Raw genomic sequence first — 26,929 nt, 5'->3', positions numbered from 1 at the left:
ACTAGGCCAAACTAAAGGCCCCTAAATATTATTTTTATCACAAAACCACATTCAAGTATTAAATGACATAATACATACATATATCTAACTTCCTCAAAAAAGATATTGCTATTTGTCAATCAAAGACAAAGTCATACATTATATGTATTTATGTGAGCATATACAGGGACTAAAAATAATCCCAATGATATAGTTAATGCTGATACTATAATATAAACAAGGAAAAAATGTAGAATCCTGAAATATGCAGCAGTATAACAATTAGGTGTTGAATTAGCGAAAAATGGCTTGTTTGCTTAGTGACAGGGTGCGTGGGCTAATTTCAAGCTCAGAATCCTTCCACCAGAAACCTAAATAACTAAGAGTATACAGGTACACAACACTATACCCTCTACCCTTTCCACTAACCACTTAACTATGTTCCAGCCTTGAGTAAATGACTGTCTTTCTTGCCTCCTAAATGAAAAAAGTTGGTGTACTGTAAATTACAAATAAAGTACAAGGAGCTGGGAATGTGAATTAGTGGTAGAGTGCTTGCCTACCATGTATGAAGCCCTGTGTTCCAGTCATCAGTACCACAGAAACAGAAAAAGCTGGAAGTGGCTCTGTGGCTCAAGTGGTAGCGCACTAGCCTTGCTCACAGAGAGGATCAGGGACAGAACCCAGCCCCTGAGTTCAAGCCCCAGGACCAACAAAAAATATTAACAATAATAAAGTGCAAAACACTTCTACTTATGACTCTCCATATTAAAAATACAAGCTAAAATTACTTTCTAGCATTTTTTACCTTTTAAAGACACTTTGAAACATATTAAAATTAGAATAGTTTAATAAATCTCATATAACCATGACCACCTTCCATAGCAATCACCATTGTGAACCTCATTTCAGTTATCTACTCCCACATTGTTCACATACTATAATATTTTGAAGTATATATAAGCATCATATAAGGACCTTTTTTGTTTGTATGCCTTTAACTCATGGACTGGATGTTGTCCCTTAGCTTTTTCACTCAAGGCGGTATTCTACCACTTAAGCCACACCTCTACTTCTGGACTTGGCTGGTTAGTTGGAAATTTTCCTAGACAAACTGGCTTTGAACCATAATCCCAATATCTCACCCTCCTGATAGCTAGGATTATTATTTTGAGCCACTGGCACCCAAGCTAGGACCTTTTCTTTCGTTCTTTCCTTTTTTAAAGAATTCATATTATTAAGTCTGACACAGTGGCTCAAACCTGTAAACTATTTGGGAGTTGGACTCAGAAAATTGTGGTTTAAAGTCAGCCTGAACATAGCTCAAAAGATTCTATCATAATGAATGGCTACATATAACACTGTGCACCTGTCATTCCAGTGACAAAGAGAAACACAAGTACAAGGATCACAGTCCTGGCTTGAAATGAGCATAAAGCAAAAGGGGACTGGTAGAGTGGGCAAGTGATAGAATGCATTAAATATCTGATGCATAAACTTTCAGGCATTCTATCACTAGCAAATACTAGAAATTAGTGTTTTCTTTTCCACAAGAGAATCTGGTGTTAAACATTTACTAAAGTCTCTTATATTCAACAAAAGCTTCTTTTCCTATTATTATGAAATTAATTTGCTGGAAAAACTATGCCATTTGTCCTCTACAATGGCCTAGATTCTGGTCTTAGGTCTATTATCGTATTGTCTTATTATCTTTTTGTCTACCTTTACAAACCTCTAGAGTCATAGAGACATGGGGTCAAAACCTGTAAGTATCAATAGCTGTGGGAAGGTAGACAAGTCATAACATCTGAATTTTAATTTCATCATCTAAAAACTGAAAATTGCCGGGCATCTGTAGCTCATGTCTGTAATCCTAGCCTATAATCTCAGGAAGCTAAGATCTAAGGATCATAGTTCAAAGACAACCCAGGCAGAAAAGTCTCCATGAGAATCTATCTACAATTAACTACTCAAAAACTGAAGTAGAGCTGTGACTGAAGTGGTAGAGTGCTAGCTGAGCAAAATCCCCCAGGCCCCCAGTGCCCAGGGGCTGACTTCAAAGCCCCACAACTGACAAAAAAATAAAAATAAAAACTGAAGATTACACCTACTTTCATATGAATACAAAGATTAAACCGTGCAGAGCACAGCATACATTTAAAAATACACCTTTGATGATGCCTATTGTCAAAAAGATGAAAGGTAAGTGCTAGCAATGATGTGTAGAAAAGAGCACCTTAGGCTGGATGCTGGTAGTTCACGCCTGTAATCCAAGCATCTCAGGAGGCTGAGATCTATGGATAGTGGTTTGAAGCTAGCCTGGGCAGGAAAGTCTGTGAAATTCCAATTAATCACAGATAAAGCCATAAGTGGCCCTGTGGCTCAAGTGGAAGAGTGCCGACCTTGAGCAAAAGGAGCTCAGGGTGAGCACCCAGTCCTTGAGTTCAAGCTCTGCAATCAAACACTTGTCTAGAGGCTGGACCACTGGAATGGTGGAATAATTTATCGAGGGCTGGGAATGTGGCTTACTGGTAGAGTGCTTGCCTACCATATATGAAGCCCTAGGTTTGATTCCTCAGTACCACATAAACAGAAAATGCCAGAGGCTCAAGTGGTAAAGTGCTAGCTCTGAGCAAAAGAAGCTCAGGCATAGTATCCATGCCCTGAGTTCAAGCCCCATGACAAGAAAGAAAGAAAGAAAGAAAGAAAGAAAGAAAGAGAGAGAGAGAGAGAGAGAGAGAGAGAGAGAGAGAGAGAGAGAGAGGGAGGGAGGGAGGGAGGGAGGGAGGGAGGGAGGGAGGGAAGGAAGGAAGGAAGGAGGGAGGGAAGGAAGGAAGGAGGGAGGGAAGAGAGAAATCCATGGAGACTCTTCAACAAAGCTAAAAATATGCTCAAGGTATATGTTTTCTTATGATGTTTGCTGCAGCATTATCCACAATTGTCAAGATAGCCACTTAAGTATCCACCAATAGATAAAAGCATAAAGAAATTATGTAATTTCAAATATAAGCTTTAAACATATTAGACAAACATTCTATCACTGGGCCACAGCCCTAGCCCTCAATTATATTAGAGGAAATCAGATTTACCAACTTCAACCTAAAACGTAGCAATTTGTGAAGTAAAAGAATGAAGTTATACTTACACTGGTTACTTTACGGTATATTTGAGCTGCATTCTGACACTCAGAGTAAGGGTATTCTGAAGTAGCCATTTCTAGCATGCACATGCCAAAAGCATAGACATCTACGGATTCGTCATAGTGTTCTTCATACATCTCTGGAGCCATAAACTCTGGAGTTCCTACAATATGCCACAAACACATTTTTAATAATAAACATATCATCCAAATTTTCTTTCCCTATAAAAATTATGCCAATGTGTGCTACCCAAGGCACATGCCTAACTATAAAACTTGTATTATCTATATTAAACACTTGAAGAATCTCCTTGCTTTTCCACATGGATAAAATATAATTTTCCAAGGAGTGGAAAATGGGGACAAAAACATGAGAAGGGGTTATCAGTGTGTGAGAAGTAATGCACCTACTACCTGACAAATGCAACTATAACCCCTCTATACATTACCACGACAATAAAAAATAAAATATATAATTTTCTAATACTCAAAACTCAGGTTTGAGTTTTCAAACTCGATTTTATTCCTATCCTTGTTTCAGTTTTTTCTCAACTTAGTTAACTTCCTTAAATCCTCAGAATCTTTCCATAATCCAGACACATAGCCTACAAAAGAAATATAGTAGATTCCTGTGAAGTAAATGACCATATAATAACTATTTCAAAACAAATTTACAATCAAGATCAGTGACTGGTGAAGTAAATTTTTCTATGAAGATCCAGATATTTTCAACTTTGCAATGCATATGGACTATGCAAATATTTACTTCTACAGTGGATCAACAGCTACAGACAACTTGTAAATGAATGGACGTAGCTGTGTTCCAATAAAACTTGATTCATAAAAGTAAGCAGTAGACTAAATTGGGCCCATGAGCCGGAGGTGACACACCTCTGTTCTAAACATATATAATTGAGAAATTTCTCAAATACCCAACCAGTAAAATGTAAAATATTAATCACCAATGACACTTTTAGCAAATGATGTACGCATTAGGGTAGCCAGTCCTAGATCACCAATCTTCACAGATCCGGTGGGTCCAGTGATGAAGATGTTGTCACACTTCAGATCTCGATGGATAATAGGAGGAGTCCTTGTGTGTAAGAACTGCAACCCCTTTAAAATTTGTCTGCACCAGCTCCTTAAGACCTTTGGTTTCATGACTTTAAATCGCTTTAAGTACCTATACAAAAAGATAAAAGACTAGGCGTGAACAAATACATCCAGCTTACTAGATGAACACGTAAGCGCTTAACATTTATGCACTATGATCATTATCCATGGGTTGCTTTCTATTGTCTGCCATGGTAAAAAAAAAAAAACACAATTTAAATCAGACAACGTCCTTAGATGAGATTTCCAAATTTTCAATAACTAAAGCTCAACTCCTCTAAATTTATCCCCCGGTCCATCAATAAAGAAACTGATTATTTCTTTTCTCTTTTTTTTTGCCCTTATTGTTAATGTGGTGACTATATCTGACTTTTTAACCTGGTGTATTGTACATACATTTATTTCTTTATTTGAAATAGGGAGGGGAAGGGGACAAACAAGATGATTGGGAGGGGATGTAGGGAGGGAAAGGGGACAAAACATGAGAAGGGGTATCAAGGTTTGAGCAGTAATGTACCCATTATGTAACGAATGTAACTGTAACCCCTCTACACATTACCCCGACAATAAAATACAATTTAAAAAAACAGTAAGTTTACCAAAATATTAAAAAAAAATCAAGCCATGAGTAGTGAAATCCCAGCTAGGTGGGAGGTATAGGTGGAAGATCATAATCCAATGGTAGTCTAGGAAAAACCAAAACCTACCTGAAAAAAAATAACTAAAGAGCCGGGAGTTTGGCCTAGTGGTAGAGGGCATGCCTAGCATGCACGGAGCCCTGGACTCAATTCCTCGGTACCACATACACAAGCATCTGGCTCTATAGTTAGTATTTATTGCTGGCTAGAACTATAAACTCGGCCAAATTCCCAATCATTTTATTTTACAATGTGACATGTTTTCTGTATAATGATTTAAATGCAAAATTCCAAGATACTTTCCAAAATATTAATTCCCTAATCACTGTTCAAAACATCCTGGGCAGGATTCTTTTTTCCTTTTTGCCAGTCCTGGCCTTGAGCTCAGGGCCTGAGCATTGTCCTTGGACTTTCTCAAGGCTAGAGCTCTACCACTTGAGCCACAGCACCATTTCGGGCTTTTACCTATGTATGTGGTACCGAGGCTGAACGTGGGTTTTCATATATGCTAGGCAAGCACTCTATCACTAGGCCAAACTTCCAGCCCTGTGTTCCTTTTTTTTTTTGGTCAGTCCTTGGGCTTGAACACTGGGCCTGAGTACTGCCCCTGACAGCACCACTTCAGCTCAAGGCTACAGCCCACCCCTTAAGCCACAGTGCCACTTCCGGTTTTCCAGTGGTTACTTGGAGATAAGTCTTCTAGTCTTTGGGGCTGGGAGTTTGGCCTTGTGGTAGAGTGTTTGCCCAGCATGCACGAACACCTGGGTTTGATTCCTTGGTACTATATATATAGAAAAAAAGCCAGAAGTGGTGCTGTGGCTCAAGTGGTAGAGCTCTAGCTTTGAGAAAATCCAAGGACAGTGCTCAGGCCCTGAGCTCAAGGCCCAGAACTGGCAAAAAAGAAAAAAAAAGTCTTCTGGTCTTTAGTACTCGGGCTGGCTTTGAACCTTGATCCTCAGATCTCTGCTGCCTGAGTTGCTAGGGTTATAGGCTTGAGCCACCGCACCTGCTAAGATTGAGATTCTTTTTTTTCATATATTTTGATTGTAATTAATAGAAGGGTTACATTATATTCACCAGATAGAAGGTTCATTATTTCACAAACATTGATACCCTTTCTCATGTCTTGGTCCCCATTTCCCTTCCCCCACCCCCATCCCTCATCTTGTTTCCCCCCTTCCCTATCCTATTTCATATACCCAAATAAACATATATACAGTATATCAGATGACAAGGTAAAATACTGTAACCATATGAGATAACCAAGGGACAGCAAAAGAGATGATAAATAACAGTACATTGAGGACAACAATCACTTATTATATGGCATTTGTTTCTATATCCTGGAGGTTCTTTCATTTAACGAGACTGAAATTCTTTTATTTATTTATTTTTTATTTTTTTGCCAGTCCTGGGCTTGAGCACTGTCCTTGGACTTTCTCAAGGCTAGAGCTCTACCACTTGAGCCTCAGCACCACTTCCGGCTTTTTTCTATGTATGTGGTACCAAGGAATCGAACCCGGGTCTTCGTGCATGCTAGGCAAGCACTTTAACCACTAGGCCAAACTCCCGGCCCGAGACTGAAATTCTTATCTCCAATTAAGCACCAGAAAACTGCAAGTGGCACTGTGGCTCAAGTGGTAGAGCACTAACCTTAGCTGAAGAGCTCATGGGCAGCGCCTAGGCCCAGAGTTCATTCCCTATGACTGCCAAAATATAATTAATTCTTCATCACTGTGCTTTGTAACAAATGTCATTAACATCCTACTTTTAATCTTCTCTGAAACAAACACAATTATTTTTGCCAGTCCTATGGCTTGAATTCAGGGCCTGGGCACTATTCTGGGGCTTTCTTGAGGCTAGAGCTCTACTACTTGAGTGACAGCACCACTTCCAGCTTTTTCTTTGTATGTGATACCAAGGAATTGAATCCAGAACTCTGTGCATGCTTGGCAAGCACTCTACCACTAGATCAAACTCCTGGCCCCAACTCACAATTTTTAACCAGGTAATATTTTATAGGGCTAGGGGTATGTGACTCCAAGAGGTAGAGCTTTGGAGTATGGAACACAAGGCTCTGAGTTTAAATTTCATTACTACTACAAAAAGTTACTACCACTGTAGCCAGGCGCAGTGGCTCATGCCTATAATCCTAGCTACTCAGGAGGCTGAGATCTGAGGATTGTTGTTCAAAGACAGCCCAGGCAGTAAAGAACATGAGACTCTTATCTCCAATTAACCACTAGAAAACCAGAAGTGGTGCTGTGGCTCAAGGCATAGGGTGGTAGCCTTGAACTGAAGAACTTAGGGACAAGGCCCCAGGTCCAGGGGTTAGGGGTAGGGTGGTAGCCTTGAACTGAAGAGCTTAGGGACAAGGCCCCAGGCGCAGGGGTCAGGGGTAGGGTCGTAGCTTTGAGGTGAAACACTCAGGGACAGTGCCCAGGCCCAGAGTCCAAGCCCCACTACCACCCAAACCAAAAACAAAAATTTACATTGTGTTTTTGCTCAGCATTGCTTGGCTTTGCTCTGCTCTGCTTTGTTATGCTTTTTGTACCCTTTTTCCTGGAGCCTGGAAGATGTCCCTGAGCTCTTTTGCTCAAGGGTAGGGCTCCACCACTTCAACCACAGCTCCAGTTTGAGCTTAATTGGTGCTTAATTTGAGCTTAATTTGGTGCTTAATTGGACATAACGAGTCTCATGAACTTTCCTGCACAGGCTGGCTTTGAATCAGGATCTTCAGAGCTCAGACTCCTGAGTAGCAAGGATTACAAGTGTACACCAATCGCATCTATCTCAAAAAGTTACTTCATTTATAAACCACTTTTATTACTCCTGAAGATTATTTCAAATGAAGCTTGGTTGGCACTACCAGAGTCAACTTACGTTTTTAAGGTTCCTGATGTCATTAGTTCCGTCACTAATACGATGCATTTCTTTCCTTTCAATATTGACTCCCAGGAATCATAAAATCGAACTATATTTGGATGTTGTAGACCTTTCAACATCTCTGCTTCTTCCTTGAACCTTTGTTGTTCAGCTTTGGTTAATTTCCGGTCCTGAAATATAAGAACAAGCTCCAATTTAAAGCCATAAAAATTTTCATGCATGCAGGGTGCAGTGGCTCATGCCTATAATCCTAGCTACTTAAGAGGCTGAGATCTAAGAATCACAGTTGAAAGCCAGCCCAGGCACTAAAATGTCCATGAGAATCTTATCTCCAATTAATCACCACAAAATCAGAAGTGGCCCTGTGGCTCAAAGGGCCACTGAAGAGCTGAAGAGCTCAGTAACAATGCCCAGGTGCAGAGTTCAAGTCCCATGTCTGACAAAAAAAAAAAAATATATATATATATATATATTTCCATGCACATGTCTAGCAGCTTTAGCATGTTTCATTCTACATATATATGCATTTCTAATTTTCACTTCTTTTCTTAAAATCTATATAATCATTGATAACCTTTAAGTCACCCAATAAGGCAAAGCAATACTCATTATATTTTATAACTATGTTATAAAGTCACCTACATAAATCAATAGCCTCTTTTGGATATGAGGTATAGGTGGAAAAGCATCTTGTCCCCAACCATTAGTTAGGTTTTCAAATGAAATCTCCTGGGTTTTTTTTCCTTCCCCAGGCCAGCCAAGATGGCAATCCTATTTAAGCTTCCCTTAGGCCTGGAGTGGCACTTGGGTCATAAGTTGAAATGGGGGGCAGAACGGCCTAGTGGTAGAGTGCTTGCCTAGTATGCACAAAGACCCGGGTTTGATTCCCCAGTACTGTGTACACAGAAAAAGCAAGAAGTGTTGTTGTGGGTCAAGTGGTAGAGCTCTAGCCTTGAGAAAGCCCAAGGACAGTGCTCAGGCCCTGAGTTCAAACCCCAGGACTGGCAAAAAAATAAGTTGAGGGGCCGGGAGTTTGGCCTAGTGGTAGAGTGCTTGCCTAGCATGCACAAAGACCTGGGTTCCATTCCCCAGTGCCAAAAAAAATAATAAGTTAGAAAAAAAATAAGTTGAGATGGGAGTTTTGCTTTTTGCATAGACTACCTCAAAATCAGATCCTCCTATTCACTACATCCCACAAACTAAGACTATAGGCCTGAGTCATCACAACTGGTCATCATTTCCCTTCTGACTAGTGGTTTATCTCCTTCTACTGATACTCAAAAGCAAAAACATATTTCTCATAAATAAGCAAATCATTTTTTCTCCCTAGAGAGTAGCCCCCACTGATTGAAAATACATAATTTAAAATATTAATGAGCCATGTAGATTTAATCAAACCCACACTGTACAACTGCTACTCCCTCAAGTTTTGCTAAATAATATATCACCATTATATTTTTCCCTGCATTAAATCCGCTTTAACTGCAGTCTTTACTCAGTTTTTTTTTAAATGTGTGTGTGGTGATGGCGATGTAAACCAGGGCTGTTCACACACTAAGCAAGTGTTCAAGTGTTCTTCCACTAAACTACATCCATGGTCCTTTTAGCACTTCTTTTTGTGCCAGTCTTGGAGCTTGAGCTTTTGTGCTCAAGGATAGTGCTTTATCACTTAGCTCACAGTTCCACTTCTGGATTTTTGGTGATTAATTGGAGATAAGAGTCTCATAGACTTTGGTGTCAGAGGTACCTTCAAACTGTGATCCTCAGATCTCAGACTTCAGAGTATTTAGGATTTCAGGCATGAGCTACCCAGTCCTTTTAGCACTTTTATCACCACTCCATTCATTAAATGTCTTCGTGTTAGTTACAGAGATTTCACACATTTCTCTCTTTCTTTGCAACTATTACATATTTTTCTCTGCACTGTGGTCTCTAGATGTATATGCTTCATCCTTTGTAGATGAAAGATATTTTGTATGGCTGGAGATTTTGGGGTGGTAAAATCTATTCTCTTTTACTGATCTATATTCTACCATCTTTTAGTATCTAGCACTGAAAATAAGAAATCATATACAAATACAATTCCTTTGCTTTAGTCTCTAGTTATTTATTGGCTTTTCTTTAAATAGCTACTTTAGATGCTCTTTCTACTTGATTACTCAGATTAATAACTACAATCTTAAAAGTGATATTCCTTCCTCATGTGAATTGCCCTTTTGTGAGTCCCTTCGATTTACTAAGATGGGCAAAAGATTGCCTTATGTGATGACAATATTATAAATGATCAAGGAATAGACTCCCTCCCAATATAGTAAACTCTGTGCTAACATGTTAATAGACATCAAGGAAGATTCTTTGCTCCATATCCAGTACCGTAAAATCTCTCTCTTCTTTCTCTCCTTTCCGGCTTTCTAGAGTAAAAATGAATCGGTCTACCAGGCTTCCAGGACCACTCACATATTTGAGGAAGTAGTAGTAGGCAAGAAAGTCAGCAGGGTCCAGGAATGTGGCCTTGCCTAGCATACACAAAGTCCTAGAATCAATTCCTTGGTACCACATACACAGAAAAAGCCGAAAGTGGCGCTGTGGCTCAAATACTACAGCAACAGCCTTGAGCAAAAGACACTCAGGGACAGTGCCTAGCCCCTGAGTTCAAGCCCCAGGACTGGTAAAAATTAAAAGTCAACAGGACTTCCTATGTTGTGTATTGAAAGTTTGTGCCTCTTTCCAGGCCCTAACATTTACATGGTGAAACCTCAATTCCTAATCTAACTGAATTTGGACATAGAGCCTTTATGGTGGTAATTAAAGTTAAATAACATTATATAAGTGGGGCCCTAATTATGATTTAGTAACCTTATAAGAGAAAATATCTCCACATCAGCAAGCCAGGAAGTAACCATGGCAAACCCCGAAGTGAGATTTGGAGCTTCCAGAAAAAATGTTCAACATTACTAGTCATTAGGGATATGACAAATCAAAATAAGAATGAGACACCATGGTACATTCATTATGATGGCAAATTAATAAATAAATAGCTGGCAATGGTGAGGGAAAGCTGAAGGAAAAACTGTACACTGCTGGCAGAAATATAAAATGGTACAATTACTATGGAAAGAAGTATACCAGTTATTCAAAATATTAACACAGAATTACTATAGGCTCCTACATTCCTATTTCTAAGTATGTAGACAAAAGCACTGAATGTATAAAGTCAAATAGAATTTTTTACACCATGTTCATAATAGAGCTATTCACAAGACCCAAAAAGTATAAATAACCCAAATAACCATCAAAAATAAATTGATAAAATAATAAATACATACAATAGAAAAGTATTAAGTGTTCAATGAAATAGAATTCTGACATGTAGCTAGGCACGGGTGGCTCACACAGTTCAAAGCCAGCCCAGGAAGGAAAGTCCATATGATTCTCATCTCCAGCGAACATCCAAAAAATCCAAAGTGGAACTATGGTTCAAATGGTAGAGCACTAGCCTTGAGCAACAAAAAGCTCAGGGACAGGATGCAGGACTTGAATTCAAGCCTCAGGACAAAAAAACAAGAATATTTTTGACATGCGCTATGATACTGATTAATCTTGAAAATATTAGGCTAAGTGAAAAAAAAGACATAAAAGAACATTGTTCTGGGGGAGAGAAAGGAGGAGAAAAATGTGGGAAGGGGTAACAACGTTGGAGAAGGCATGTACATTACCTTATGTATGTAAGTATAACCTTCCTGTACATCACCGAGACAATAAAAGTAAAGTTAAAAAAAATATTGGGCTGGGAGTATGGCCTAGTGGTAGAGTGCTTCCCTAGCATGCACAAAGACCTGGGTTCAATTCCTCAGTACCACATACATAGAAAAAATCCAGAAATGGTGCTGAAGCTCAAGTGGTAGAGCTCTAGCCTTGAAAAAAATCCAAGGATAGGGCTCAGGCCCTGAACTTAAGCCCAGGATTGGCAAAAAAAAATTATTGGGGGGGGGAAACATTGTTCCTTGGTCTGGGAATGTGGTAACTTGCCTAGCATGCATGAAGCCCTGGGTTTCATTCCTAACTACCACATAACCAGAAAAATCTGGAAGTGGCTCTATGGCTGAAGTGGTAGAGTGCTAACCTTGAGCAAAAGAAGCTCAGAGACTGCCCAGGCACTGAGTTCAAGTCCCATGACTTGCAAACAAACAAACAAACAAAAATCCATTGTTCCACTTCACAAAAATACCCAGAAGGGACAAATTCAAAAACAGAACAATAGAAGGTTCTAGGATCTAGGGAGAGTTGTGGAATGGGGAGTTAATTCAACAGGCACAGAATTTCTCTTTGGTATAATTTTTTTAAAAAAAAGCTAAAGAGATAGTGTGATAGCTAGAGATAGTGTGATAGCTATACAACAATTTGGATTATACAACTGGGCACCAGTGGCTATGATCTTAGCTGCTGAAGAAGCTGAAATCTGAGGACCAAGGTTCAGAACTAGTTGGAACAGAAAAGCCCATGATTTTTACCAACAATTAGGCAGGGAAAAACCAGCCAGGTGCTGGTGGTTCATTCCTGTAATGTTAGGTACTCAGGGAGCTAAAATCTAGGGATGATAGTTCAAAGCCAGCCAAGGCTTAAAGTGGTAGCGAATTATTCTTGACCAGAAAAGCTCAGAAACAGTGCCCAAACCCTGAGTGCAAGCCCCAGGACTGACAAAAAAAGCCAGAAGTGGAAGTATGACTCAAGTAGTACAACACCAGCCTTGAGCAAAATACTAAGCAATAATGCAAGGCCCTGAATTCAAGCTCTAGTCTAATTTTAAAAATAGAGCCAGGCACGGTGGCTCATGCCTGTAACCCTAGATACTCAGGAGACTGAGATCTGAAATCATGGTTCAAAGCCAACCCGGGCACTAATGTCCGTGAGAGTCTTATCTCCAATTAACCTCTAGAAAACAGGAAGTGGTGATATGGCTCAAGGGGTAGGGTGTTAGCCTTGAGCTGAAGAGATCAGGGACAATGCCCAGGCCCAGAGTTCAAGCTCCATGCCTGACAAGAAAATAGAATTGTAACTAATGGTTCCACCATGGTGTTTCACACATGCATATATCATGTTCTTATTAGAATAACCTCTTCTAGGAAGTGGTACTCTGGATCAAGTGGTAGAGTGCTAGCCTTAAGAAAACTCAAGGACAGTGCCCAGCCAGAGTTTAAGCCCTAGGATTCACAAAAAAAGGAAAGAAAGAAAGAAAGAATAAACTCTTTCCCCATCCCCTCCATCCAATTAATGTCCAACAGCTTTCAAAGCCATTTTCACATATAAACATAATGTAATTTAGTACTATTCACCTTCCATCATTCTCTTTCCTACACCTGGCTTCCTCATCCACCAAACAGACCCATAGTTAAAATCATGTTGTGTATGCATGTATATGTATATGTGGACACATATGTATATACCCATGTACACATCTAAAATTATGTATGTCTTTTTTATCAAGCTTCCACAAATGAGCAAAAATATGAGACATTGGTCATTTTGAGATTGCTTTATCTCAACTTTCTGTCCATTTTCCTGAAAATGATATAAATTCATTTTTCTCTATGGATATAAAATATGCCATGGTATATATGTATCATGTCTTCTTTATTCACTGGTTATCAGGTACTTCAGCTAATTCCACATTTGGATATTGTGAAGAGTGCTGGTATAAACATCACTCTCTCCACTTTAGAATAAATTCAACAGCTTTCATTATTCTCTTTTCATATTTGCAAGTAAACCATTTCAATCATATTCTCTTTCACTTTCTCCTAGTATCCATGACAATAATAGAGGCTGTTTTGGAAATGTACTTTTTTTCTTATTGTTATTATAAAAGTATAGTTAAAAATGTACATTTTTTAACAAAAAGTTATTTTAAAGCTAAGGTCAATAAAGTGTCGCTGTGGTTCCAAGTGGTAGAGCACTAACTAATCTTGAGCAAAGGAACTCAGGGCTAGGGCCCAGGCCCTGAGTTCAAAACTCCATGACCAAAAACAAAACAAAACAACAGGGGCCGGGGAGTTTGGCCTAGTGGTAGAGTGCTTGCCAAGCATGTACAAAGCCCTGGGTTCGATTCCTCAGTACCATATACACAGAAAAAAAAGCTGTAGGTGGTGCTTTGGCTGAATGGGTAGAGTGCTAGCCTTGAGAAAGCCCAAGAACAATGGCCAGGACCTAAGTTCAAGCCCTATGACTGGGAAAAAAGAACAGTCAAGAGATTCAAAGGAAAAAAACAAGCAACCTTAAAAGGAATCTACAAACAAGTAAAATGTTTATGCTTTTCTGCCTTACCTAAGATGACTAATAAATCCTAAATGCCCCTATAATTATGTAGATGTCATCCACATCTGATAGATCAGCAGATCTACTCTAAAGAACAAATAAATTTTTGAGCCTCCTGATTAAATTAAGAGAACACAAGGTTTTTATGTATCAAACTACCCTACTTCATCCTTTGATCCTATAGATCAAAAGTAGTCAGTATTAGGAGTAAACAACTTTACAAAATTACAACTGCTTCCCTAGACATATTGCTGGAGGTAAAGTCCACTAAAAAGGTAGAGCCAACACCATTAAGACTCTACTTCTAATTCAAGGAGTGGAAAGTAAGCCTGTTAAACTAGCATGAAAATCCAGAGGGAGTACTTAAGAGTAGAGCTTTCAGCTAAAATTGCAATCCTCATTTAATCACACACACAGAGACACATACACAATATTATAGCAATGATAACTACTTTGACAAAATAACTCTCATATATCACCCATGAGAGTTCTTACGCAAGAAAGGAAAGATAAGCCACACAAAGCAAACTAAAGAGCAGCGAGAGCTAATGGAGTTGACATAGTCAGAAACCATAAAATTTCTAGACTATGAAAAGTGATGATCCCTACATCATTTTTTCTCAAGGTAATATCACCAAAAAAGCATGAAACAGAAGCTCAGTGTCATAAACATTAATTTTTTTTCTGATAGATATTAAATACAATATACCAAATAGATTTCTGTTCCTCAGTGCTTCTTTAAAAAGAAATAATGTCCATTTATATACGCTAGCTAAACATTTAATCTATTTTAATATGTGGAATAGTAAATGTGTACACAAAACCTTTCCTGAGACATGACATAATACCAACATGACTATATGTATTTGTTCAGGCATATGTATTTGTTCAAGATAAGAAACATTTCATGTCTAAAAGGTAAACTATGGCTTTATCAGCAATGTCTGTTAATGCAAACACCAACAATGAACTAGGTCATAGGCTGGATGAACTTGTTTCCACAAATGTGAAAGATGAAATAATGCTACAGACGCTACATTATATAATGCCAGGCACCAGTGCCTCACACCTGTAATCCTAGATACTCAAGAGGCTAAGTAGAGGTTCATATTTATAAGACATCTCCAACTAACCAGATGAATGCCAGAGAAGAGAAGAGATGTAAATCAAGTGGTAGAGCACCAACTGTAAGCAAGAAAGCCAAGTGAGAACAAATGGTTCTGAGTTCAAGCCCTGGTACTATTATGAGAGGAAAAAAAACTGTATTATAAAATAACTTGTTCATGCAAGGATAAATAAAAATATGAAAGCTTTGATGCTTAAAAAATTACAACGCACTCTATTAATAAATATTCTCTGTGTGTGGGTATGTGTGCTGGGCTTCAACTCAGGGTCTTGAAGCTGTCCCTGAGTTGTTTTGCTGAGGGTTAATGCTCTACCACTTGAGCCACAGCTCCACTTCCAGAAGTAATTGGAGATAATCGTTTTACAGACTTTCCTATCCGGGCTGGCTTTAAACCATGATCCTCAGAGTCACTGATGCCAGACTATTAAAAAATATTCTTTTCTTGTTTTTGCGAGTCCTGGGGCTTAAACTCAAGGCCTGAACACTGGCCTTGGACTTTCTCAAGGCTAGAACTCTACCACTTGAGCCTCAGCAGCACTTCGGGCGTTTTCTATATATGTGGTACTGAGGAATTGAAGCCAGGTCTTTGTGCATGCTAGATAAGCACTCTACCACTAGGCCAAACTCCTGGCCCCTAAAAAATATTCTTGACTATAAGGTTGCTCACTATTTTATCATTTCCATTTGTTGAATACTCAATCATGTTATGTGCTTAAGATGCATTATCTCCATGCCTCATTATTTTTTTTTGTGGGTCATGGGGCTTGTAGTCTGGGCCTGGGCCCAGTCCCTGAGCTCTTTAGCTCAAGGCTACTGTCCTACCACTGAAGCCACTGCAACACTTCCAGTTTTCTAGTGGGTTAATTGGAGATTAATTGGAAAGAAGAGTCTCTTGGTGTTTAGTGCTGGGCTGGCTTTGAAGGTGATCCTCAGATCCTCATATCGCAGCCTCCAGAGTAGCTAGGATTACAGATGTGAGCCTTGAGCTGAAGAGCTCAGGGACAATGCCCAGGCCCATAGTTCAAGACCCATGTCTGACAAATTTTTTTAATGAAAAAAACAAGGTGGTAGTGATTCATGCTTGTAATCCTAGCTACTCAAGAAGCTGAGATCTGAGTTCCCAGTTCAAAGTCAGCCCAGGCAGGAAAATCCATGAGATTTTTATCTTCAATTAACCAGTTGGAAAGCAGAAATGGCACTGTGGCTCAAGTGGTAGGGAAAAAGAGCTCAGGGATAGCACCAAGGTCCTCCTAAGTTCAAGCCCCATGACCAACAAAAATAAAAAAAAGTCAATTTCCCCATGTGTCTGACCACTTCTAGACATTGAAGGCCACCAAAATCATGATTACCATAATCTATATCATCAATATTTGTACATGCTGTGATATTCGTGCCTAAAATGCATGGTCTCTAATAATGAGAAAATATAAAACTCAATTTGGCAAGCTATAAAATAACCCATAACAGACTTCTACAGAAGATTCAAAGACAGAATGAAAACCTTTCATAGATTGAAAGAGACACATGTAAGAACATGGATGGAATCACAGAACTGAAAAATGATTATCTGTAGGAGAATCAATACATTCTAAATAAATTTTGTACTTTATGTTAGTGGACTAGAATATAATTAATTTCTTAGTTCTGATAAATGCTCTTGGAGTAATACATTAACCAGAGGAGAGTGGGGTGACTAGATGAAGAGCTTCCTATATTCTTTGTAACTCTTCTCTAAGTAGAAAATCATCCCAAAATGTTTTTTTTTTAAAAAGAGCAAAGTAGTCCAGCCCCATTGCTTTCTATTGCAACCCTACCATTTCCTTTAAACAAACCTATATTTAACATCCCTTTCATCTTTTCACTAACTCCAATCTCTAGGCCTCTTATTACTGACTATAAACTCCCCCTACCGTAAGCTTTCTGAAATCAGGGCCTGTATCTGCCTTTTCACCCCATTGTGTTCCTGGTACTTAGTACAGATCTGGCACATTGCAGGAACTATTTATTTGTTGAATCCAAAATAATGGTAGCTAGAGTATATTGGATTCCTTTCCTATTGCTACAGTAACAAATTAGCATACATACTAGTGGATTAAAATATAAATCTATTATCTTCCAATTGTGGGGATCATAAGCTAACAATAAGTGTCCCTAGACTGAAATCAAGATGTCAGGAGGGTTGTATTCCTTCTGAGAACTCTAAGGAACAATCTATTTACTTGCTATTTCCAACATTTTAGAAGATACCTACATTCCTTGGCTCTCTGCATATCCAGTAGCAAAAGCACTTCACCTTCTGTTTCCATTCATAGACTTTTCCCTATAGCCAACCAATGTCCCTCTTAGAAGGACCACTGTGATTATAGTGTCTACTCAGATGATGCAAGATCATTTCTAGATCTTAAATTTAATATCCTTTGCAAAACTCCATTTTTTTTTCATATCTTTTCTTTTTCTTTTTTTTTGTGGGTCATGGGGCTTGAACTTGGCCTGGGCACTGTCCCAGAGCTCTTCAGCTCAAGGTTACTAACCTACCCTTGAGCCAAGCCCATTTCTCTTTTCTAGAGGTTAATTGGAGATAAGAGTCTCAGGTCCTTTTGTGCCCAGGCTGGCTTTGAACCTTGATCCTCAGATCTCAGCCTCCTGATTAGCTAGGATTACAGGTGTGAGTCACCACACACCTGGCTAAAACTCCATTTTTCAATTTGAGGAATATTCAGAGATGTCAGAGATTAAGATATAGACATCTTTGAGATGTCATTATTCGGCTTACTACATTTATAATTTTCTCTTTTTCTTTTAGCTTATAAAGCAAATAAAGCAAAGTAACTGATTAAATTAAGTGGAAAACGTAATGATACGTACTAGACTGAAGCTGCCTCTTGTCACTTCACCCTTTAATATTTTTTTGGCCAGTCCTGGGCTTGAGCTCCAGGCCTGAGCACTGTCCTTGGACTTTCTCAAGGCTAGAGCTCTACCACTTGAGCCTCAGCACCACTTTTGGCTTTTTTCTATGTATGTGGTCTTTGTACATGCTAGGCAAGCACTCTACCACTAGGCCAAATTCCTGGCTCCACCCTTTAATATTTTTGTAAAAGCATTTGCCTTTCCTGCTGGGAATGTGGATTGATGGTAGAGTGCTTGCCCAGCGTGCATGAAGCCATGGGTTCCATTCCTCTGTACCACATAAAAAGAAAAAGCTGGAAGTGATGCTGTGTCTCAAATGGTAGAGTGCTAGCCTTGAGCAAAACAAGCTCAGGGACATTGCTTAGGATCTGATTTCAAGTCCCAGAACTGGCAAAAAAAATTGCCTTTGGTTTAGACTTAATAAAATGTATTAACAGTGGTTAAAGAAACCTAGCTTTATCCTTCTTTCAACAAAAATTCCTTGCTCATGAGTATGTTCTACTTCTAGGAATGAGATGAAGACACTAGAAAATAAAACTAAATATTATTTGAAGGGTGTCTTTATTATAAGTACCATTTTCATTTTCTTATGTGGCTCAAACAGAACCTAGCAACATTTCCAAAAGAGCTATAAAAATACAACAAATATATGGTACATTTTCTTTAGCCATTCATCAGTTGGTGGGCACCTAGGCTGATTTCACGATTTGGCAACTGTGAATATGCTGCTATAAAGATGGGTGTTCAGATAGCTCAATAGTAGCAGAGTACTATCCAGCTATAAAAAGAAGCAAATGATGTCATTTGCAGATTACAGCATGGAACTAGAGATCATCACGTTAACTGAAGTAAGCCAAACTGAAAAAGGCAAATATCACATGTTGTTTCTCATATGCAGATTTAGTCCTTAGAAAAGTGAATGGGAAGCCAGGTTATGGTGTCTCACACCTGTAATCCTAGCTACTCAGGAGGCTGAGTTCTGAGAATTGACATTCAAAGCCAGTCTGGGCAGGAAAATCTATAAGGTTCTTCTTTTCATAAACTACTTACAAAAAGTCAAAAGTGGCTGGATGCAGTGGCTCATGCCTGTAATCCTAGCTGTTCAGGAGGCTGAGATCTAAGGATTGTGGTTCAAAGCCAACCTGGGCACTAAAGTCCATGAGACTCTTATCTACAATTAACCACCAGAAAACTAGAAGTGACGCTGTGGCCCAAGGCAATATGGTAGTAACCTTGAGCTAAAGAGCTCAGGGACAATGCCACAGCCCAGATTTCAAGTCCCATGAGCCACAATAAAAAGGTCAAAAGTGGTACACAAACCTTGAGTACGAAGTGGTTCAAGGACAACGCCCAGATCCTGAGTTCAGCCCCAGGACCAGCAAAAAAAAAAAAAAAGTGACTGAGTGGAATATAAAACAAGGACTGCTAGGTATAGGAATCAGCATGAGTGTACAGGATGAAGATAGGACTGAATATAGTCAAACTACTTCATATACGTGAATGAAAATAGAATAATGAAATTTGTTAAAATTGTTTTAAAGAAGAAGATAAGAAAAAGTAATGAGGTAAATTTTATCAAAATAAACTATATTTTCCATGTATGGAAATCATAATGAAACACATTTGTATAATTAATACCTACTCATAAAATATAAAAACTTAATTATTAAGCTAAAAGAAAGCTTAATTAAAAAGATTTCTAATTAAAAACCAACTGTTTTCATATTTGGTGTTGATTTCAAAATTAAATGTAAGCCTAATGTTTGAAAATAGAATTGTTACCATCTAACAATTTGAAAGGCTGAAAGATCACTTCAGTCCAAAAATTCAGGACTTCCCAAGGAAAGAATAAGGGGGGAAAGGAGGAGTAGATAAAGACAAAAAGGAAGATAACAAGAAAGAAGGGAAACAAGAGAGAGAAAAAATTTAAATATACTTTTCCCTAAACTGTTCTTAGATGTTGAATGAAAATAAAAATAAGGCAGGGGTGGAAATGTGGCTCAAGGGGTAGAGTGCCAGACTTGAACAAAAAAGCCAAGCAAGAATCCTGAGTTCATGCCACAGTATGTGAAAGAGAAAAGGCGGTGGGAGGGGTGAAGGGAGAAGAGAGAAAAAGAAGAGGAGAGAGAAAAAAGGAAAGAGGAGAGGAATGGAGACAGAGGAGACAGGCTCACTCATAATTCTAGCTACTCAAGAGGCTGATATCTGAGGATGGTGGTTCAAAGACAGTGGGATAGAAAAGTCTGTGAGACTTTTATCTCATCTCCCATTTACTGGCAAAAATCCAGTACTGGAAGTGTGGCTCAAATGGTAGAGCAGACAGCCTTGAGCAAAAAAGCCAAGAGAAAACATGTTGTTGAGATCATGCCCTAGAAATGGCACAAAATAAGAGAAAGGCTATTACACTGAATATATGCCTAGATTATTCTCAAGTATTTAGTATAACAGTGACATAAACATTTCAAAAGAAGTATTTACAACAATTTTGGGAATATTCTAAGGCATAAAACAATTTTGCCAAAGAAAGCCATCATAGACTTTTGCCTTTTAGAAGAGGAAGCCAGGCATGGTGGGGCATACCTGTAAGACCAAGCACTGAGGAAGCTGCCATTACCTGGCTACATGTTCAAGGCCAGTTTGAGCTACATAAACTAAAAACCAAGGACAAGGATATAACTCAGTGGTAGAGCATGTGTCTACAGGCATGAGGCTAGGGTTTTGAGCCCAGTGCTTAAAACTAAAATAAAATACACACAACCACAACCACCACCACCAACAACAAGAAAACAGTAAGTAAAGGTGTAGCTCAAATGCTAGTGCCAACCCTGAGCAAAAATGTCAAGCGAGAGTGTGAAAGGAAGCCCTGAGTTCAAACACCAGTTCTGATACAAAAGCAAAACAAAGCCGGGCGCCTGTAATCCTAGCTACTGAGATCTGAGAATCACAGTTCAAAGCCAGCCTGGGCATGAAAGTCCCTGAGAGTCTTATCTCCAATTAACCACCAGAAAACTGGAACTGGCGCTATGGCTCAAGTGGTAGAGTGCTAGCCTTGAGCTGAAGAGCTCAGCGACAGCACTCAAGCCCAGAATTCAAGCCCCCATGACAAAAAAAAAAAAGACAGAGAAGAAATGTAGCTCAATGAAAGAATTGCTTATTTACTATGTTCCAGGCCCAGAATCCAGTTTTTAGCACTATAAATAAAACACAAAATAAGAAGAATAACAATCAAAAGGAAAAAAAAGAAGCAAAAAATAAGGGTAAGAAAATGTTTGGCATCAGCTCCTAAGAGGTACTTACTTCTGAAAGGTAGACAACACACCCTTCATTTTTTAATCCCGGATACATTTTAATCCCCAGAAGGCCTGATCAGCTAAAACTGGAATTTATTTTAACCACGAAGATTATTTACCCACCTGCAGCTCACACCAAGCAACTTCAACCCAAGTTTCAGTGTCCAGTCCTTTATACACGGTTTTAAATGCTCCTCTTCCCAGTTCGATGTCAAATTTCAGAAACCTGCCACTAGGAGAAGTCGCCACAGCCTTCATTTCTGCTTCTTCTTCCATTTCCTTTTCACTTTTCTCCTTGAAGCAATCTTTTGAAGATTCTGAGGCTGCCTTTGAACACTGTTCATATTTCATTTCTTGTCCACCTCTTAGAACATTTGTAGGAAGTTTGTCTACCCTTGGAATATTTGTGGCAGCCTTTATTCTCTCATCTTTTGGGGAAGATTCAGCAACCTTTTCATCTTCAGTCATCTCAACACTCTTTCGGAAAAATCGCTTTCTTTCTATGGTTTCCCCAGAAGCAGAGATGGTACTGTTTTTGTCCTTTAATCTACCTTCTACTGTCAAAGTTGTAGCAACCTGGGGAACTCTGTTTGCAAAGGAAACTCCATCAGGTTTCTCAGAATCTTCTGTGCTGGCTGGCTCCCCTGAATCAGTGGCCATTTTAATGAAAGTTGGTACTAAATATTTCTGGTTCCACTCTTCAGTATATTTACATCTCAGGTATTAGAATAATCAGAACGAACTTCCTTCTATGTGGTCATATATTTCCATAGCAACCTGAAAGGGAGAAAGAGGATATTTTAAAAATTGTCCCACAAAGGAAATCATTAAGGAGATTTTAATCCCTCTTTTCTTAATAAGTATTTTATTCTTTGTTTTTTTCTGTCCAACCTTAGCAACTGGCAGACTCCAGGGACTGTGTCTTATCTTGTTTACCTCAGAGCTCAGGATACCTAGAAAACCACTTAGTCTACAGCTAAGCATGTTTTCGTATTACAAGAATATAGGTTAGGAACCTAGTTATCACTTTTATCAACCCATCAAATTCAAAACAAATGGCCAAAGCCTGAGTTCAGTCCAGGTGATTCTTGTCTAAAATTACAGAATTCATCTAATCATAGATCTCTCATTGTGGAAAAATAGAACATTAAAGCTTACCAATTTTACCATTTTTAAGTGTAACAGCTTCATGGCATTAATACATTCACAGAGTTGTGCCGTCACAACTTCAACCCATCCCCATATGGTTTTTCAATATGCCAACCTGAAACTCTGTAGTTATTATATGACAGTTTCCTACCCAGCTGTGCCCTAGTGGCTCACACCTGTAATCCTAGCGACTCATAATCCTAGCTACTCAGGAGGCTAAGATCTGAGGATCACAGTTCAAAGCCAGCCTGGGCATGAAAGTACGTGAGAGGGGCTGGGAGCATGGCCTAGTTGTAAGAATGATTGCCTCATGTGCATGAAGCCCTGGGTTCGATTCCTCAGTACCACATACACAGAAAAAAGCTAGAAGTGGTGCTGTGGCCCAAGTGGTAGAGCGCTAGCATTGAGGAAAGCCCAAGGACAGTGCAAAAAAAAAAGAAAGAAAGTCCATGAGTCTCCTATCTCCAATTAACAATCAGAAAACCAGAAGTGGTGCTGTGGCTCAAAGCAGTAAAGCACTAGCCTTGAGCTGAAGAGCTCAGCAACAGCACCCAGGTCCTAAGTTCAAGTCCCATGACCGACCAGAAAGAAAGAGAAAAAGAGAGGGAGGGAGGGGAGAGGGAGGGGAAGTGAAGGAAGGAAGGAGACAAGAAAGAAAGAGAAAAAGAGAGGAATGGAGAAGGAATGGAGAAGAAATGAAGGAAGGAAGGAAATTCTCTATTCAGTCTGATGCTATGGTGTATATGTATAGTTCCAGCTATGTGGGAAGCTGAAGGCAGGAGGATCAGTTGAGTCTAAGAAGTTGAGGTAAGCCTAAGCAACATGACTAAACTCTCATCTCTAAAAAGGAAAAGTACTTTGTACTGGCATTACGGTATAGGTGAATGGCACAATGCACATGTTAAGCATGCTAAGAAAAATTCTCAGTTCAATCCTCAGAACCAATAAGAACAACAACAAAGATCCAAAATCACCCCTAGAAAGCTATATTCTACTTTCTATCTTTCTGAATTTACTTACTATAGTTAATTCATGTTAAGTGAAACCATAAAACATTTGTCCTTTTGTGTCTGGCTTATTTCATTTAGCATAATGTTTTTGAGAGTTATCACTGTAACAGCATATGCTAGGACTTCTTTTATTCTCTTGGCAATACTGAGGTTTGAACTCAAGAGTCTTGAACTTGCCAGGCAGGAACTCTACCACTTCAGTCATACACTCAGCCTTTTTATACTTTAGTTATATTTTTTTGCCAGGAGCAACCTTACACTGCAATCAATTTACCTATAGCCTCCCCCACTGCTCGAGTCACACGCCTAGCTTACCAAGATGACATTTCACTGACTTTTTTTTGCCAGCCCTGGCTTTAAACCTTAAAACATCCCAACCTTTCTGCTTCCTAAAGAACTGGTATTAAAGGAATGAGCCATAGTCCTAGAATTTCATGAAATGGTAGACAATATCCCACTGTGTGTGTGTGTATGTGTGTGTGTGTGTACATACATATGTATATATGTATGTATGAATCACATTTTATTTATTCATTTATCAATGGGTTGAGTTGTTCCCACTATTTTACTATTGTCAATAATGTTACTATGACTAGTCAGTAGTTTTAAATAATACAAGTATTTATGGGCTTGCTTTCAGGTTTTAACAAATCTATCAAATAGTAACTAATATAAGTTAATTAAAGAATGCTAAAAAAAACAGTTCTATCTCATACCAGTCAGAATGACTATCACCAAGAGAACAAACATGGGGGAAGTGGGCTGTGGCTCAAGGTATAGATAGGGTGATAGCCTTGAGCTGAAGGGCTCAGGAACAACACCCAGGCCCAGAGTTCAAGTACCCCGACCAACCAAAAAAAAAAGAATATTTGTTCAAGAGTGTAGCCTAGTGGTAGAATGCATGCTTGGTTCGATTCCTAGGGACCAAATACACAGAAAAGGCCAGGCCAGGCACTGTGGCTCATGCCTGTCATCCTAGCTACTCAGGAGGCTGAAATCTGAAGTTCAAAGCCAGCCTGGGCACAAAAGGACCTGAGACTCCAATTAACCTCTAGAAAACGGGAAGTGGGGCTTGGCTCAAGGGTTAGAGAGGCAATCCTGAGCTAAAGAGCTCAGGGACAGTGCCCAGGCCGAGTTCAAGCCCCATGACCCACAAAAAAAAAAAGAATAGCCAGAAGTGTTGCTGTGGATCAAGTGGTAAAGTGATAGCCTTGAGCAAAATGTGTTCAAGGACAGTGCCCAGGCCCTGAGTTCAAGCCTCAGGAGTGGCAAAACAAACAACAAATATTGGCAAAGATGGTGGTTAGGGGACTTTACATACCGTTGGTGTGAATGTAAATTAGTTCAGTCACTATGAAAATCAGCACAGACATTTCTTACAGAATTAAAAACAGGGACAGGACTGGAACAAAAAAAATAATTAAAAACAGACCAGGTGATAGTGGTTCACTCCTGTAATCCTAGCTACTCAGCAGGCTGAGGTCCAAGTACCAAGGTTCAAAGCTAACCAGGCAGAAAAGTCTGTGAGACACTTATCACCAATTAACCACCAGAAAACTGGAAGTAGTGCTGTGACTTAAAATGTTATAATACTAGCCTGATCAAAAGGTCTTGGGGATAGCACCTTGAGTTCCATCCCCACCACCACCAACAACAACACAAAAAATTAAAGTGGAGTTCTGGAGGCATAGGCAAGTAAGAAGAATCATTGTGTGATTCAAGGCAGAAGAATGAAGTCCTGAGTTCAAGAACTAGTACTAATTTAAAAAAAAGATGAAATGAATATTTGAACTACCATGTGATCCAGCTATATTGAACCCCAGGTTTTATATTTAGAAGAATCAAAGTCAGTTTAGTCAAACCTGGGCATTTTTGAACACACGAGTACTCAGGAAAAGGAAGGAAAATGATTTCAAGTTTGAGGGAAGCCTGAGCTATATACACAGTGAAATCTTGTTCCTAAAAGCTCAAGACATCCTATTGCTTATCACTGGCTGTGTTCTTATGCTGTACAGAAAGAGGCAGCAGAATAACCTACTCCATATATACCTCAGACCATAAATTGTGCCTGGTCTGTATTGTAAATGGAGAGACATGGAGTTGAGAGAATAAAATAGAAAACTCAGCCGGATGATGGAGGCTCATGACTATAATTATAGCAATTCAGGGCCAGCAGTTTGCCCTTGTGCTTGCCTAACATGCACAAAGACCCAGGTTCAATTCCTCGGTACCATATACATAGAAAAAAAAGCCGGAAGTGGTGCTGTGGCTCAAGTGGTAGAACTCTAGCCTTGAGAAAGCCCAAGGACAGTGCTCAGGCCCTGAGTTCAAGTCCCAGGAAGGCAAAAAAAAAGAATTCAGTATTGAGGTTAGCCAGCCTGAGCAGTAAAGTTCATGAGACTTTCATCTCCAAATAACTACCAAAAAGTTAAAAGTGGAGATATGGTTCCAGTGGTAAAACAGCAACCTTAAGCACAAAAGCTAGGGGACTGGCTTGAGTTCAAGCCCAAGGAATGGCACCGAAAATTTAATTAATTAAATTTAAAAGTGGAGAGCCAGGGGCTCATACCTGTAATCCTAGCTATTCAGGAAGCTCAGATCTGAGGATAGAGGTTCAAAGCCAGCCGACATACTAAAGACTGTGAGACTCTTATCTCCAATTAACTACTAGAAAATGGGAAGTGGGGCTGTGGCTCCAGAGGTGGGGTGATAGCCTAGAGCTGAAGAGCTCAGAGACCCAGGACCAGGGATAGGGCAGTGGCCTTGAGCTGAAGATCTCAGGGACAGCACTCAGGCCCAGAGTTCAAGCCCCATGACCCACAAAAAATGGAGGAAAAGAAATCCCCCACTCAAAAAAACAGAGAAAAACAGAAAACGACTAGGTATGTCACTCCATGGTTTAGACACATGCTAGCATATTAAAAAAAAAACACCAGATCTATGGGAATAAGAGACTTTTCTTATGTCCTATATGCAGTGACTTATATTCTTTCTTCCTGTTTTAGTTTTCTGTACCCCTTATTTTGTATATGAGCTTATCTGATCCATGGAAGGAGAAAGGAATCACAGAAACAGCAGGACAAAGGATGAACTAAAGCAAGAGTCATACTCAATAGACACTATGTTAGAAATGAATTTTACAATCCAGGGGTAAGGGAAGCAGGGGAGGGGTAAACAGGAGAAAATGAGGGAGGGGATAACAGTGTTTAAAACGAAATTTACTTATTACCTTACTTATGTAACTGTGACACCCCCCTTCATAGAATAAATCTTAAAAAGAAACAATATTTGATACTTGGTACTGCAAAAACAACAACAAAAAAGAACAATAACAAAATGTTAGCTGACTCTAGAAATGCTCATGTTTATCACTACACTAT

The 26,929-nt window shown here is 39.2% G+C and overlaps 1 protein-coding gene and 1 non-coding gene across 4 annotated transcripts in view; one reads left to right on the top strand and one right to left on the bottom strand.

Moving 5' to 3' along the window:
* Positions 1–26,929, bottom strand: part of Wnk3 (WNK lysine deficient protein kinase 3) — a 133,604-nt gene that overhangs the window by 75,851 nt on the left and 30,824 nt on the right. For all 3 annotated transcript variants that reach the window (XM_090326868.1, XM_090326870.1, XM_090326869.1), the window contains exons 2-5: positions 21,514–22,167; positions 7,753–7,925; positions 4,081–4,301; positions 3,125–3,282 (exon numbers count right to left, since the gene is read on the bottom strand). In XM_090326868.1, the coding sequence (XP_090182994.1) occupies positions 3,125–3,282; positions 4,081–4,301; positions 7,753–7,925; positions 21,514–22,050 (1,089 nt within the window). In that variant the 5' untranslated portion in view covers positions 22,051–22,167. The remainder of the gene's footprint in view (positions 1–3,124; positions 3,283–4,080; positions 4,302–7,752; positions 7,926–21,513; positions 22,168–26,929) is intronic.
* On the top strand, positions 25,521–25,647 carry LOC150040852 (small nucleolar RNA SNORA51). Its single transcript, XR_016533954.1, has one exon. It is a non-coding gene; the product is annotated as a small nucleolar RNA SNORA51 (small nucleolar RNA).

Source organism: Megascapheus bottae, chromosome X (genome assembly GCF_031878675.1).
Source record: "Megascapheus bottae isolate mThoBot1 chromosome X, mThoBot2.hap1, whole genome shotgun sequence".
Taxonomy (NCBI): Eukaryota; Metazoa; Chordata; class Mammalia; order Rodentia; family Geomyidae; genus Megascapheus; species Megascapheus bottae.
This window is presented reverse-complemented; position numbering and strand designations above follow the sequence as displayed.